The sequence below is a fragment of the Physella acuta genome, unplaced genomic scaffold, assembly GCF_028476545.2.
Source record: "Physella acuta isolate Inbredline_101_S28 unplaced genomic scaffold, ASM2847654v3 ptg000622l, whole genome shotgun sequence".
Classification (NCBI taxonomy): Eukaryota; Metazoa; Mollusca; class Gastropoda; family Physidae; genus Physella; species Physella acuta.
The window spans coordinates 703509-720390 of NW_026732141.1; the positions used below are offsets into that span (position 1 = coordinate 703509).

At 41.9% G+C, this 16882-nt stretch overlaps 1 protein-coding gene across 3 annotated transcripts in view; it reads left to right on the forward strand.

Annotated features, from left to right (window-relative positions):
• LOC131948068 (uncharacterized) overlaps positions 1-16882 on the forward strand; it is a 55380-nt gene that overhangs the window by 22589 nt on the left and 15909 nt on the right. For all 3 annotated transcript variants that reach the window (XM_059309555.1, XM_059309554.1, XM_059309556.1), the window contains exon 3: positions 16610-16804. In XM_059309555.1, coding sequence (XP_059165538.1) covers positions 16610-16804 — 195 coding nt within the window. The remainder of the gene's footprint in view (positions 1-16609; positions 16805-16882) is intronic.

Sequence of the window (16882 nt, forward strand, 5' to 3'; positions counted from 1 at the left end):
CTCTACCTCTTTATCTGTAACCTCTCTATTTCTCACCTCATGTAGCCCCCCACCCCACCTACAATTCCCACCCGTCCTCTCTCAACTCCACTCTTCTACCAACACTCCCAACAATATCGCTCTCCTGTATTCAACGAATAAAAACATGTTTATTCCAAGATCCAATTTTATATCGATAACATTCCAAGTGAGTTCAATGACTTGAAGTATACCACCACCCCCACCCCTAATCAGGAAAGAGCCAGGTACCAACACCCACCTGATCTAGATGTCCAACTATAAGGTGTGGTCAATGTTAGGTTGTGGTAGTGTCGTATGTCTCCATTCACTCAACCTGCACACACAGGTACACACAGGTACACGCTGGTACACACTGGTACACGCAGGTACACACAGGTACACACTGGTACACACATGTACATACTGGTACACACTGGTACACGCAGGTACACACTGGTACACACATGTACATACTGGTACACACTGGTACACACATGTACACACAGATACACACAGATACACACAGGTACACACATGTACACACGTGTACACGCAGCTACATACAGGTATACACAGGTACACACTGGTACACACATGTACACACAAGTGCACGCAGGTACACAATTGTACACACATGTACACACTGGTACACACTGGTACACAATTGTACACGCATTACACACAGGTACACACAGGTACACACTAGATGAAAGTATTTTTTTAAAATATCAACATTGACACACGCCCTTACCTACACGCATGCACTATCATGTACTCACTCTAAGACGCGCGCCACTGGTTTAAATTTAGAACTCTGTTGACAAGTCGATATCCGGCTGGCAGAGCGCCAGAGATAACAGCTCGCTGGCACCGGTTCGAATACATGTCAGCTCTGTTTGAGTATTAATACACCCCATTCTGTAGGTGAGTAATCCACGCGGGGTGGGGTGGGGTGGGTATGCTCAAAATGTCACCAACCAGCTGTCAAAAAGTAGGGTGGGGGGGAGTTTCCAAACTGCGCGCGGAAAACTTCTTCGGGTAATCCCGAGCTATTTTAATCTTTGTCTATTGACGTCATATCCTGCTGATGTCGTCTAAACATGCTATTTATAGGAGGGGATATCTTGTGCTGGGCGATGTGTTATCGCTGGGTTTGTTTTGGGACCTGGGACCTCAAAGCTGCAGGTATTCTCTCACCTGGTTCCAGAGCTAGCCTGGCTCCAGTCGGCTTTATCAGGGGCGTGTCATTGACGGCGGTGAGAGATCCTAGGGGGGTCACGTGGTCACAGGTAGACTTACCGCCATCATTAGAGTCACGTGGTCATAGGTAGACTTACCATCATCGTTAGTCACGTGGTCACAGGTAGACTTACACCATCGTTAGAGCCACGTGATCTCCCACCCACATAGTTGGGGTGGGGGTGGTCTTAGGTACACCTATCATCAGTTTAACACCTCAGTGGGGGAGGTTGTACCGCTTTGAGGTGGGATATATTTATGTTTTGGGAAGTGGGTTATATATATATATATGATCACGGGTGTGATAAATTAAGTATAGATGGTATATTTGGTGAGAGTATTGTGATACAACCTTGAACATACAGGTGATACATTAGATGAGGTGTACTGTGGTAGATGTATTGATAAGACGGTGATACATTAGGTAAGGTGTACGGTGGTAGATGTACAGGTGATACATTAGATGAGGTGTACTGTGGTAGATGTATTGATAAGACGGTGATACATTAGGTAAGGTGTACGGTGGTAGATGTACAGGTGATACATTAGATGAGGTGTACTGTGGTAGATGTATTGATAAGACGGTGATACATTAGGTAAGGTGTACGGTGGTAGATGTACAGGTGATACATTAGGTGAGGTGTACTGTAGTAGATGTACAGATGATACATTAGGTGAGGTGTACGGTGGTAGATGTACAGGTGATACATTAGGTGAGGTGTACGGTGGTAGATGTATTGATAAGACGGTGATACATTAGGTAAGGTGTACGGTGGTAGATGTACAGGTGATACATTAGGTGAGGTGTACTGTAGTAGATGTGCAGATGATACATTAGGTGAGGTGTACGGTGGTAGATGTATTGATAAGACGGTGATACATTAGGTAAGGTGTACGGTGGTAGATGTACAGGTGATACATTAGGTAAGGTGTACGGTGGTAGATGTACAGGTGATACATTAGGTGAGGTGTACGGTGGTAGATGTACAGGTGATACATTAGGTGAGGTGTACGGTGGTAGATGTATTGATAAGACGGTGATACATTAGGTAAGGTGTACGGTGGTAGATGTACAGGTGATACATTAGGTGAGGTGTACTGTAGTAGATGTACAGGTGATACATTAGGTGAGGTGTACGGTGGTAGATGTACAGGTGATACATTAGGTGAGGTGTACGGTGGTAGATGTATTGATAAGACGGTGATACTTTAGGTTGTTATGGTGATCAACAGAGTCTGACGCTGGGTGGTAGAGTGCGTAGATCAAAAGATGATTAGTTTGTGTGTGTATGTGTGTGTGTGTGTGTAATTAATTCCGTTCTAAAATTGTAACATGTGGCCCACACACGACAGGCCACTCTAGCTACCTACAGCAGGCTGCTCGCTAAACTGTAGCCTGCTGTCTTATTACCTTTTAAAAAGTGGGGTGGGGGTGGGGGGGGGGAACACCGCCACTTCGCCCTAGTTTGTAGGGCTCGGTGATGTCGGTGACTTTTGTGACGACATCATCTTTTGTAAGGGAATCAAATTTTGTGGCGACATTAACATTTGTAATGTAATCAAGTTCTGTGACGTCATCAACTTTTGTGCTAGCTTGAGTTTTTATGTTGTCATCAGATGTGGTGACGTCAACATTCGGGCAGACGATAGCACATTGTTGACCTACTTACCCGAGAAGCCTCGCCTCTCCACCGTACTCAGTTTTGGGCAGCCCTCTTTAGTCAAGCCCACGTCAGCCCAGCAGCCCTTGCTTCTTCCTCCACAGCCCCCCTGCAGTATTGTCTAGGTGGGCTTACATCTCTCTCCCCCGGGGGTGTAAATAAGGGAGGGGAGGGTGAGGGAAGAGGCGTTAAATCTGAACCTATACCATCACTGGAGAGTACAACTATACATATACCTGTTGCCCACCTTTTGAATAAGTTACAAGATTGACATTATTCTATGATTCTCTCGACTTCTCTGCACTACATTTGCATGTAATCTCCACGCTGATTCCACCGGTCTGTGATCTTGTTCTGATGTAATCTAGACGCTGATTCTGACCGTAGAGTGGACCCAGTATCCCCTTATGAATAGATATGACGTAACATATGATTCTGGCCGTAGAGTGGACCCAGTATCCCCTTATGAATAGATATGACGTATTTCCATCTAGCTGCCAGACCTGTGGTCCTAGACAAATCCGTAGAGATGATTGTGTTGAACATGGAACCATGTCTTTCAGGGGGGTGGGGGGGGGGGGGGGGGGGCAGGGAACAACTGGGCGGGGGGGGGGGTAGTGAACAAATGAACCACTGCTCGGGGTTGGGGGGGGGGGAGTAGCAGGGACCAATTATGGGGAGGGGGGGGGGGGTCCACTATATTAGAACTATTTCTCTTCAAGAGATTTATCTAGTCATTAAAGTAATGAGGTTTTGCTACGAACATGAGATGAACTCTGGTGTTGTTGATGTAGAGTCTGGTTTAAAGTCTTCTCAAACAGACAAATGTCTGTCCTCAATAAACGAAACAATACTACAATACTTAAGTTCCTTTAAGGTGATATCAAGTAACATCTTGAAGTTGATACTGTGATTTATAAAGTTACATCTTCAAGTTGATACTGTGGTTTATCAAGTTACATCTTCAAGTTGATACTGTGGTTAATCAAGTTACATCTTGAAGTTGATACTGTGGTTTGACGTTAATGCGCCTTACTTCCACTAATCTCTCTAACCCTAATCCAATAAACCACCTTATACAAACTAGCCACACGCTAATCACTCATTCACTAAGTTATTCAAGTAAAAAAAAATTAATTAAAATTGTTGTTTGCTACAGTTTGCACCTGTTGCTAGCACGAGCAAAAAATTTGTTTACTGACATTGTTTGTGTACGACATTTCACAAGGTGAGTTTGGCTGAGTCAGCATTTTTGACTTGGTCGCGGGCTCAGAAAACGAGAATTAGAGCTGACATAATTAATGCAATTTGTATTCTACTGTGACGTCATGTGTAATTAGCCCTGCCTTTATGCCATTTTGTCGGCGGTTCTCGTGATTCGTCTGACATGGGTGGCATATGGCATTCCTGGGTGTCATGTGGCATATTTTGGATGTCATTTAGCTTATACCAGGTATCATGTGGCATATTCTGAGTGTCATGTGGCATACGCTGATGTCATATGACATGTTCTGGGTCTGATTTATCATGTGGCATATTCTGTGTGTGATGTGTCATATGGCATATTCTGGGTGTCATTGGTATATTCTGGATATTTGGACGAAAATTATTTCCATCTGACTTTTACAAAGAAAACCAATCTGGCGATAACTCCACACAATTGTTGGTGTACCCTGCACTTGTCTGTTTTTGTTGTACCCTGCACTTGTCTGTTTTTGTTGTACCCTGCACTTGTCTGTTTTTGTTGTACCCTGCACTTGTCTGTTTTTGTTGTACCCTGCACTGGTCTGTTTTTGTTGTACCCTGCACTAATCTGTTTTTGTTGTACCCTGCACTAATCTGTTTTTGTTGTACCCTGCACTAATCTGTTTTTGTTGTACCCTGCACTAATCTGTTTTTGTTGTACCCTGCACTAATCTGTTTTTGTTGTACCCTGCACTAATCTGTTTTTGTTGTACCCTGCACTGGTCTGTTTTAAACGTTGGATGGGGCGTGGCTTATCTGCTAGCACGTGCGATATGCCCCTGTTGTACTGACAGATCTATGTAACATACAGGTAGAATAAATGTGGTAACTAATGACGCAACGTTATTGTTAATATTATCTGTTTTAACCATGTTTTAATTAAACTATTCCATGCCTTAAAATAATTGCCTTTACATTACAGTGTATTCTTAAATACTGTAAGAATGTATTACCCCCCCCCCCTCTTGTAAGTTTGTACCACCGGGGTAGTTTGTCCAAAATCTTGGAGCCGCCGCTGAGCTCCATCAAATGGCGCCAATGTGGTCTGTTCACGTCTGCTGGAGTCACGGCAAGCTGATTGGTCAGGTTTTTCTGCTTTACTTTTGTTTGTACCTAATCACGTGATCTGACGAAAGATTCTTCTGTCGATTAGCTTGAAAGGAATACTTTCTAGAGAGGATGTGTGTGGGGGGGGGGGGGGGGGGCGCTGGAGTAATTCGGTATGTGTGTATGTGGGGAGGAGATTGTGAGGGTTGTGTATAAGAAACACAATACGATGCATTTTATTTCTATTTTTGTAAATCTTTTTGTGCGCATGTTTATGTTTACATGCGAATATTTTCCCGCGATAATTTAGATTAACACAACCAGATGCCGCTTCGCGCGTGACCTTCAGTCAAATGTGGGGGGGGGGGGGGGGGGAATGGAGGTAAACATTCAGAATTTCAACATTCAAACTTGTGGAAAATTTCATAACGACTTGTATGATAAACACGCATGTCGTTAAAAAATCGTGTTTTTTTTTCTCTTTGCCTAAAAAATGTGTATGTCGAGTGGTGTTCTCAGTTCTAGAACTTGTTCTCGTCCAGCTCTCGACCAACCCTCGTCATGTGAGGTGCGAGTTAACACGGTTACTACATCAGCATTTTTTAACGCTGTTAACCTATTTGTGGGTTACCACACCCTCCCGGCCCCACCCATCTATGCAAACAGCCGAGCTCACGTTTTCCCCCTATCACGTGGAACCTAAAACACGAGCAGAGAAAAAAAAACGCGGCACAAATTTGGCGCGCCTAAGGCGGGACAACTCTAATCTGGGGCAATCAAGGGGAGGGAACTATCAAGTGTTAAAAGTACCAGTGCTCGCCCCTTATTGTTGGATGGGGGAGGATGCTTTAACCTTTGGTATCGTTTTGTCGAGTGACCTTCCCCTGTTGTAGAACCAGCATCCAGGTATTCTGGCACTAGTCTGGGCCTCGTTTGGTTTTAGACTTTGTGTTTTAACGACAGGGGAATGGGGGGGGGGGGGAGTATGCAGAACTTGATGGTTTTTGTGTGTTGTGTTTTGCATTCTTTCACAGATGAGTGATTTAGTACCCTAGCCAGTTCCAAGAGGTCAAGGTCACCGAGTCAGTGCTCACTAACCGCGCTACTAAAGTTGTGTTGAGAGGTGCGGTTGTGAAAAGAATACGGTGAATGAATGTTGTGTGGGGAGGGGGGAGGGGAGATTTTTCTCAAAGTGAGTGTTTCTTTTTTTTTTTTTCTGAATGTTCGGTCTTTTTTTTTTTTGATGTTTTTACATGAAAGTTGAGAGTATGTCAGGAATTCTGTAGCGAAATACAGAGAGCTACATGCGTTTTTCTAGTTTACATTCTGAGGGTTAAGTTTAGGACATGTGAAAGTTTAGGACTGTAAGGACATTGTGTGAGACTTGGTAGGACTAGAGGATGTAGTTTAACAGGTTAGGTTGATACACTTCTGATGATGTTAGACACTTTCGATGTTTGGTCTAGTTAGATTTCTTTGGGCATTACAGCCCAGGAAAAAAAACGCTCTGTAAGAATAAAACACTCAAACCTACGTCTCAACAACTCAACAATACAAAAATACAGAAATTTTCGGTGTTGTACTCAAATAGTATGTAAAAGTTCTGTTTTAATTAAAGCCGCTAATATTTCTCTAAAGTTGGCAGTAGTTTTAGTGTGTTTCACGTGGCATTTAGCTATTTTGACTCGATATCATCTAATTGTGTGTTAACTGACTCGGTGATGTGTAAAAATTAGGTTGACTGAGTTGACTAAATGTGAGTTCTTCGTTCTTAATTTTTAGTGTTGGGAGGGATCGAGCCTTATCTGCCAGAGGGTTTGAACTCAAGACTTTTTCGAATTTATCAACCATGAGCTTTGCCTACTCGACCATGCTTCCATCACAATTAAGGATTACGTGTCAACTGGTTATGCGCCATTGAGGCCATTGACTCTGATTTCAGCCTGCTTTTCTTTTTGGATTGCTTCCATAGCCTTTGTCCAATCAAGAACAAACTACAAGGCAGCAGTTGTTTGATTTTGGAGTTGTCTCTCCTAAAAGAGTGGCTGTCCCCAGCTAACGAGCCTCATCTGCCCGAGGGTTCAAACTCGAGGCTTTTCGGTTTAGCAACCATGAGCTTTACCGACTCGACCACGCCGACCCCTAACTGTGACTTGACTAACCGAATATTAAGTTACCGGGTATCAAAAGTCTGTTAAAGTTTAGACAAATCACGTTGTACTTTAAAGGTGTACTGTAACTTCGTCCACCCCCCCTCCCTTACCCCCAGAGATGTATTGCTGTACCCACCGCTGTACTGACCCTGCCCACCCCGCCCCCATACACCACAAACCCTTGTGAGGCGCCATCGACTTCGATTTTTGAATGCCCCATCTCCAGTAGACCGCTGATATTGATCGCATCTTCGTTTTAATGCCGCCTCCAGGGGGCGTCTACTCCATCTTTTCCAAGTGTATTTGTTAGATGAATGTGTGGTGTAACCTTGTGTGATGTTGTGTGTGTGGTGGGAACGTGTGTGTGTTGAGTGTATTTGTTAGATGAATGTGTGGTGTAACCTTGTGTGATGTTGTGTGTGTGGTGGGAACGTGTGTGTGTTGAGTGTATTTGTTAGATGAATGTGTGGTGTAACCTTGTGTGTTGTTGTGTGTGTGGTGGGAACGTGTGTGTGTTGAGTGTATTTGTTAGATGAATGTGTGGTGTAACCTTGTGTGATGTTGTGTGTGTGGTGGGAACGTGTGTGTGTTGAGTGTATTTGTTAGATGAATGTGTGGTGTAACCTTGTGTGATGTGTGTGTGGTGGGAACGTGTGTGTGTTGAGTGTATTTGTTAGATGAATGTGTGGTGTAACCTTGTGTGATGTTGTGTGTGTGGTGGGAACGTGTGTGTGTTGAGTGTATTTGTTAGATGAATGTTTGGTGTAACCTTGTGTGATGTTGTGTGTGTGGTGGGAACGTGTGTGTGTTGAGTGTATTTGTTAGATGAATGTGTGGTGTAACCTTGTGTGATGTTGTGTGTGTGGTGGGAACGTGTGTGTTGAGTGTATTTGTTAGATGAATGTTTGGTGCGACCTTGTGTGATGTTGTGTGTGGTGGGAACGTGTGTGTGTTGAGTGTATTTGTTAGATGAATGTTTGGTGTAACCTTGTGTGATGTTGTGTGTGGTGGGAACGTGTGTGTGTTGAGTGTATTTGTTAGATGAATGTTTGGTGTAACCTTGTGTGATGTTGTGTGTGGTGGGAACGTGTGTGTGTGTTGAGTGTATTTGTTAGATGAATGTTTGGTGTAACCTTGTGTGATGAGTGTGTGGTGGGAACGTGTGTGTTGAGTGTATTTGTTAGATGAATGTTTGGTGTAACCTTGTGTGATGTTGTGTGTGGTGGGAACGTGTGTGTGTTGAGTGTATTTGTTAGATGAATGTTTGGTGTAACCTTGTGTGATGTTGTGTGTGGTGGGAACGTGTGTGTGTGTTGAGTGTATTTGTTAGATGAATGTTTGGTGTAACCTTGTGAGATGTTGTGTGTGGTGGGAACGTGTGTGTGTGTTGAGTGTATTTGTTAGATGAATGTTTGGTGTAACCTTGTGAGATGTTGTGTGTGGTGGGAACGTGTGTGTGTGTTGAGTGTATTTGTTAGATGAATGTTTGGTGTAACCTTGTGTGGTGCGGCTTTGTGTTGAGTATATTTGTCAGATAGGTGTGTTGCGGGACTTTGTGTGATGAGAGTGGTATTAGTCTGTTGGCTTAGCTTGACTGGGACCTCAGCTGTTGACTTCGCTATTGATATCGCTGTACGCGTTGAGTTGATGCCGCAGTTGACTTGATGTATTCAGTAATTCTGATATATGACTGTGCCCAACCATTCATCTCTTCCTGCCTTAAACCTTGCCTACAGCTTTACAGAGATGCTGTGTGTTCAATACAATCGATACTATAAATCAGCCTCCTATACATCATCCCCCCACCACAGTAAACAAAGCCACAGTTCATCCTCTATATCTACTTTTACACCACCCCCTCATTCACCCTCATCCCTACACCTAATTCAATCTCCTCCCAATATTTCCATGACGTCACCTCAGACTGACCCAGTTTTTTTAACTGCCACTTGCTAACATCTGTCAGTATCCGTGCCTCGCTGTTGTATCCGATCTCCATGGCGACGCGACTGGAAGCTCTTTCGTCAAGGGACGGCACTCGACTCAATAAACCCAGCGTTTTAAATCGAGTACTATTTCAAGGGAGACCACTACTGTTTTTAAAAAAATCAATTTCCTATAGTTTGTTTACGGCGAAATGTAAAATTGATTTTTCTCTATAGCGCTTTCAATCAACGTTGCACGAATACACAAAATATTATGTATAAGCGGCACCACTTTAGAGTGCATATTGCTGTATTGGTCCCTTGATGTCAACAATGCAGATGCAATAGAGTGCTTCTGTTTTTAAGTGCCCACAAAAGGACCATGTGTTCGAATATAAGTTTTCCTGTATAAATAATTATGCTAAAATCACAAGCAGGAATAAACCAAGAGCTAAAACCGCAAGCAGTAACTGACCGTTGGTTAAAAAATCTTTTTGCTTGTGACTGTCTGTGTAGGGAAACGGTCGGATAATGCTCTGGTTTGTTGAATGGGGTCAAGGCTGTTGAAGTTGTATTGATTTAAGCCTGGTCTGGTGACTGTACAGTAAACAATCTCTTGGTCAGTGGGTGCATCATTCAGGCATGTTTGAGTGACCTCGTGGTGATACGGTAGTGGTGATCTAGTGGTGGTGATCTAGTAGTGGGTGATACAGTAGTGGTGGTACAGTGGTGTTCTAGTTGTGTTGATATGGTGGTGATCTAGTAGTGGTGATATGGTGACGATACAGTAGTCGTGATCATGTGGTGACATGATGGTGATCTACATTCTAGTCATAGAGAGGACCCACTGGTTCACACAGACAGCGGCGGATAAATTGAGTGAGGTGGGGGGGGGGGGAGTGCGGATTAAAAATGAAAAGCTCACAACTGGCCATGTGACTAGAACTGGAACAACAGCTAATGAAAAAACATTTATAATTTTATTTTCAATGTTTCTCCTTCCTTTATTCACTCAATTTTCAGTAGTAAAACGTACTTGGATAGTGGGGGGAGGGGTGTTCCTTAAATACCTATACAAATATTTTACCTACAGTCACATCGATAACGTTTATTGGCTTTTCGGCTAGCGGCTCTATTGAAGTGGGACACAGAGGTCATTCACCGAGGTTAATGAATAATTAATTTAAGCTTGGCTACTAAAGCTTCAGGCGATGGTTAGAAACATGGCTACCGTCTCACGTCCACAGCTATACCCTCCACCAACGCACTTATGTGCAACTTTTAGGCACCATGCACTTTTTAACACAAAAATAACATGAATGGGGCAAACGAAATGACGACACGTAGAAGAGGCCGACACAGGCAAACGGCTGTCACTTTCTACGCCAATGTTATCTATTTTAACACGTTTTTCTTTACAGCTTCGCGTTTATTTGTTTGTTTGTTTGGTTGTTTGGATGTTTGTTGTTAAAATTGACATCGAAAATTAGCCCACTTCTGATTGCTCTAGAGATCTGAAATTTGGAATGCAGGCTATTTTCGCCTAACCATTTCAGATGCAATCATAAAAACTAGCAATTAGAGACCTAAATTAGCTTAATTAAATTACGCCCCAAGGACCATAAAATCGAGGACATGATTTCTAAACATACCGACAAGACTGGAGGCCTATTGACACAGTTACTTCGGCCCCAATCGATGTGAGCGCGCTGGCTGTGATCGTATGGTTAGTACTTCGCGTTGTGGCCGCGACAACCCAGGTTCGAATCCTGGTCACGGCATGTAGGATTATTTAAATTACGCCCTTTCTCTGTTTAAAGCGTATCGGTCGCTCAAGATTTTTAGTCCGTGTATTTATAAACACTTAGTCAAGTCATACTTAATCAAGTCATAAGATAAAGTAGAAAATAAACTATATAAAAAACTTTTTAAAAACCACGTTTTTCATGTGTAGCAACGGACTAAAAAGGAGAAAATAAAATACTTAAAAAAAACTTTTTTAAAAACCACGTTTTTCTTGTGGACTAAAAAGTAGAAAAAAATTTACTTTTGTGCTTCCTCGAGCTGTGCAGGTTCTTGTGATGACTGACAAAAAACGTGGGTCGGGCAGATGGGTCGGGAAATTTGATGGTGAACGTACCCACGTTTTTTGTCAGTCATCACAAGAACCTGCACAGCTCGAGGAAGCACAAAAGAAAAATTTATTTTCTACTTTTTAGTCCACAAGAAAAACGTGGTTTTTAAAAAAGTTTTTTTTAAGTATTTTATTTAAATGTCAACTTATTAACCTTATTATATCTTGTAAACTCAAACAAATGTATTGTTGTTGACCGAATTTCTTATCAAAGAATGTCGACTAACATAACAGAAATATTACCAGGGAGGGAGTGGGCATTTGCGGCTGCGTTAAAAAACATTTAATAATTGATACGAGCCGACCCGCGGCGTATCATACGCCGCTATTTAGTTGTTGTTTTTTCTACTTTTCAGTAATTCATAATTTGTGAATTCGACAGTACCAATGCTGCCACTGAAAATATTTGCTTTAAAACACTAACCCCCCCCCCCCCCCGTGAAAGCAGCCTCCTCTTAGTTACCTCCTCTAAGTTTAAAATCGTTTCAAACTAAATTATCTGCCCCTAATAGCCGTCACTAAACCCGGCTCTACGATTGTAAAATGTAAACATTTAGCGTGAACACAGCTCACCAGACCATGTGGGGGGGGGGGGGTGAGGGTGGGGGGTGGTAGCGATAGAGAGGAAAAGAGGGGACTGCAAGGCGCGCTTGCAGCTTGTTTTCTAACGTCTCCCAGAAGAGAATTATATATATAGATATATATATATAGAGAGAGAGAGATAATTTTCCATTAATCTTGACCACAAAAAAAAACATTTATATTTTTTCCGAATCCGTGAGTCATACATGCAGTCTATAGATCTACGTCTGATATTGTTATTTTCCTAATGTGATTGCTTTTATGTTTGCTTCTTCCCTTGCGCATGTTCTGCTGCGCATGTCCGTCTGCGCATGTTCTACTGGTGTAGACACAGATGGCGTGTATGATGCACCGGACACGATCCAATCATCCAACTTCTGATTACATTCGTGCTTGCCGCCAATTCCATCTACCGTCTGGACCCTGCCATCAGGCACCCAAACATCCCCTACCCTTACATCGACCTCCCCTACCCTTACATCGACCTCCCCCACCCCACACAATTTATGAGTCTGGGAATCTATGACAGGAAGCTGTTTGTATTTAGTGTCAGCATTCCATCACTCGACCACACGGCCACCTTAATGAACTACCGGTGAGACACACTTGATTTATCGATCCTCGGCTTGACTTAATGATCTGGTCAATGAAGACTGATTTGGTCTTTAGCTGGCTTAAGCTTATTACTGGCCTTAGTCTCATCTTCTCGCCGAACTCGCTCCTTACAAATAGTCATAAACATGTCGACATTGGAACTTTCAAATAAATGTATCTAAATCGGACCTTTAAAATAAATGTATCTAAATTGGACCTCTAAAATAAATGTCTCTAAATTGGACCTTTAAAATAAATGTATCTAAATTGGATCATGGAAATATTTTTTTTCTAAACTGGATCTTTGAAATAAATGAAACTAAATTGGACCTTCAAAATAATTTGTCTAAATTGGATCTTTGAAATAAAATTATCTAAATTGGATCTTGGAAATAAACTTAACACATTTGAATCTTTGAACTAAACTTGTTGCCACAGATTAAAATTAATTAAGTGCTTGTATTAAAAGAACTTCATCTGTTTGGCACTGGGCCCAGCTCCAACTTGATGATGATTCATTCCTCTATCGCTCCCATCTGCAAGTTTTTAATGAATAAAACAAATATCTGCTTCATCTGATGGCCATATGGACAGTCTAAGGCCATTCTGATATATTGGCCAACATAGGCTTGATGTGACTACTGATATATTGGCCAACATAGGGTTGATGTTACCAGGACGACAAAACTGAAAATGTATGGGGACAGTAATTCTTTTTATTTATATAAAAAAAAAGGCTAGCGAATCATTTAAACACAGACACTCTCACCTCTCCACAAACTAACCCCCGACCCTCGAAAAAACTAACCCCCGACCCCTCGAAAAAACTAACCCCCGACCCTCGAAAAAACTAACCCCCGACCCCTCGAAAAAAACTAACTGACCCTGACCCCTCCACAAACTAACCCCCCCCCCCCCCCAACCAACACACCTGACAGACATTGTTACCGTGCTCGGCTGATCCAAATAAATCCGATGAGATTCTGTTTACATTTGGAGCTTTAAAAATAGCTACTTCCGGTCAGTCACGTGATGGCCATTGACATTACCAGCCTAAAGGTAATTTGCCGTTTCCACGGCAAATTGTTTGCCTTGTCGTCATGGCAACCAGGGTTGGTTTTTTTTTTTTGAGGGGGGGGGTCTGGGCCGGGAAAAACAGAAAGGATTAAGAAGCTGGGCTTAGCTCAAACATTGCGACAGGTACAAATATGGCGTCTGGCCTTCGGTCTTGGTGGTGTGGTTTGGCTATCAATGCTTTAGAACATGTTAGTGTTAGGCGTTGTGGTATGTCTAGCGAGAACCGTTTAAGTAACCGTTTCGAACCTCGCTGACCATGGAGCAGATGAAGTAGAGTTCACCTGTTTCTTTAACTTCAGCATAACAAGCATAGTGTTGTCAGCATTGTGCCAAGCCACCTTTGCTTTCTCTAACGTCAGCCGGGTACCCACCAGAGCTGGGTCGGCTCACGGACATTGCACAGACCCTTGCCCAGTGTCCGAATTCGAGACTTTTGGGTTTATGGTTTAGCGAGCAATGAGTGAAGTACATTGTTGATAGACTACTACATACAACAATACGGTGTCAACAACTACTTCGACATGACATCTCATTTTGTCTCCTCAATATTTATTACAGACCATTTGAAACAAAAACAAAAAGGGAAGTAAGATAAACAACAAAGATAGCCCAAAATAGTTCAAACTTTAAACAAAGGAAAGTCGCCCCCCCCCCCCCCCCCCCCGCTCCCCACACGTCTTCCTTGGTTTGAAAAAAAAATCAGTTTTTTTGTTTCGGATTTTCGGATGGACTCTAAAAATAGATCATCTGACTGACGTCATATTTCTACCCTACTTTTTTTTTGAGCAATTAAAACAAGGAATTACGTTTTAAATATTTATTGAGTAAGGCATACATTCAAAGTTTTAGTCTAGACTGGAGCTAAAAGCTCTGCTATAAAAAGATTATTCTAGAAATCCGCCAGACATTTTAAAAGAGACACCAATCAAAACTAGAGACAATTGCTTTTTAATTGACCCCCACAGCACGAGGCTGGTCTAGTAAAGGTCACCGTGCCGGAAGCACTCACAGAACTGAAGTTATTACTCACCCTAATGCGATGCTCGTGGCGTTACTGAAGGTCAATCAAGCGATTTTCTAATCAGCAGGCATAGAAGAATTTTCCAGAACACAGAGATCTCGCGCATAGATTTGTCTACCCCTCCCTCCCTCCCCCCCTCCCCCGCCCCCCCCCCCCCCACCCCCTACACAAGTGTAAGGGTAAATTGGCCGTTTTGCCACACACACAAAAAAAACATCAAGCTCCCGCAAAATGGTATCAATTTTGTTTGTTTACAGAAAGAAAATTCTTTCAATTTGAATGTTAGCATTTCTTTTTCGTTAACTTTTTTATATAAAAGTAAAAGCTGCGAATCAGTTTAAATAAACAGCATTGTTTTAGAACCTAAATAAAATTTAGGCCGGGTGTGTGAAGCTCATAGTAGCTAATCCGAAATCCAGAGTTCAAACCCCATTGCAGGTGAGGCAACTTTTGAGTGGAAACATCTTGGGCGATGGGTATCACCTACTCCTTGATGGGATAACCTACTCCTTGATGGGATAACCTACTCCTTGATGTGATAACCTACTCCTTGTGGCGGCATTTTGGGAGATGGGATAACTTACTCCTTGATGGGATAACCTACTCCTTGATGGGATAACTTACTCCTTGATGGGATAACCTACTCCTTGATGGGATAACCTACTCCTTGATGGGATCACCTACTCCTTGATGGGATAACCTACTCCTTGATGGGATAACCTACTCCTTGTGGCGGCGTTTCATTTAGACTATACCGTCAAGGGTCGAGAGGGCAATCCATAATCTCCTAATCTGGGATTAGTGTGTATCCCCTGGGAGAGTGTATCCACTGGGAGAGTGTATCCACTGGGAGAGTGTATCCACTGGGAGAGTGTATCCACTGGGAGAGTGTATCCACTGGGAGAGTGTATCCACTGGGAGAGTGTATCCACTGGGAGAGTGTATCCACTGGGAGAGTGTATCCACTGGGAGAGTGTATCCACTGGGAGAGTGTATCCATTTGGAGAGTGTATCCACTGGGAGAGTGTATCCACTGGGAGAGTGTATCCATTTGGAGAGTGTATCCACTGGGAGAGTGTATCCACTGGGAGAGTGTATCCACTGGGAGAGTGTATCCACTGGGAGAGTGTATCCACTGGGAGAGTGTATCCTCCTGAGACCAAATGGGACCATATTGGATCTCTAAGTCGCATTAAATATAGCCTATATATATATATATATATATATATATATATATATATATATATATATATATATATATATATATATATATATATATATATATATATATAAGTTGCATTAAATATAGCCTATATATATATATATATATATATATATATATATATATATATATATAAATATATATATATATATATATATATATATATATATATATATATATATATATATATATATATATATATATATATATATATATATAGGCTATGTATACAAACTTCTACCTGCTTACACCGACTACATATCTAGACTGTCTAGTTTATTTGTTATTTCTACGAGGAAAAACATGACGGTGGATATTTTTCTTCAGATTATTTAGAGATTGGAAATGGGATATGTCTTCGTTACTTTACCTCATTATAATTACAAACATTTATTATTAATCCTTTAGCTTATAGAACCCACTAGAAAAACATTTGAATGCAGATTTTTATGTTCAGTGGATTTTGTTTAATTGCATCGGAAATATTATTTTAACACATAATCGCAAAATATTCTCCTTCATTAGCATTAGTAATCTAATTAGTAAATCTAATTAGTAAATCTAATTGGTAAACTCCAGCTAGCCACACCTTGTGTATGCTGCCCAGTGAAGACTGTGGATAAAATGGCTAGTAACATTAGGGATTTTTTTTTCTCAAATTCTTTATATCCTGGCAGTGCTGTTTTAACGCTACAATTTTTATCTTCAGCAACAAATGTCGGAACCTGCAGTATACGCAACGCTAAACAGTCTTGGAAATACTTGGCTTACTTGAGTAAGTCTAACACCACTGGAAGGTACCAGATGACCTTTGGAACTGACACTGACACTGACCCCGAGAATACACTCCAAATCTTTATTGATGAACTCACTGAATGCAGTTTAAAGCTTAGATTGCCTAAAGGTAATTTTGTTTGATTCAATTTGCAGAAATTCTACAAAAACTTGCATTTTTCTCTGACCGTATAAGGAAAAAAAAAAC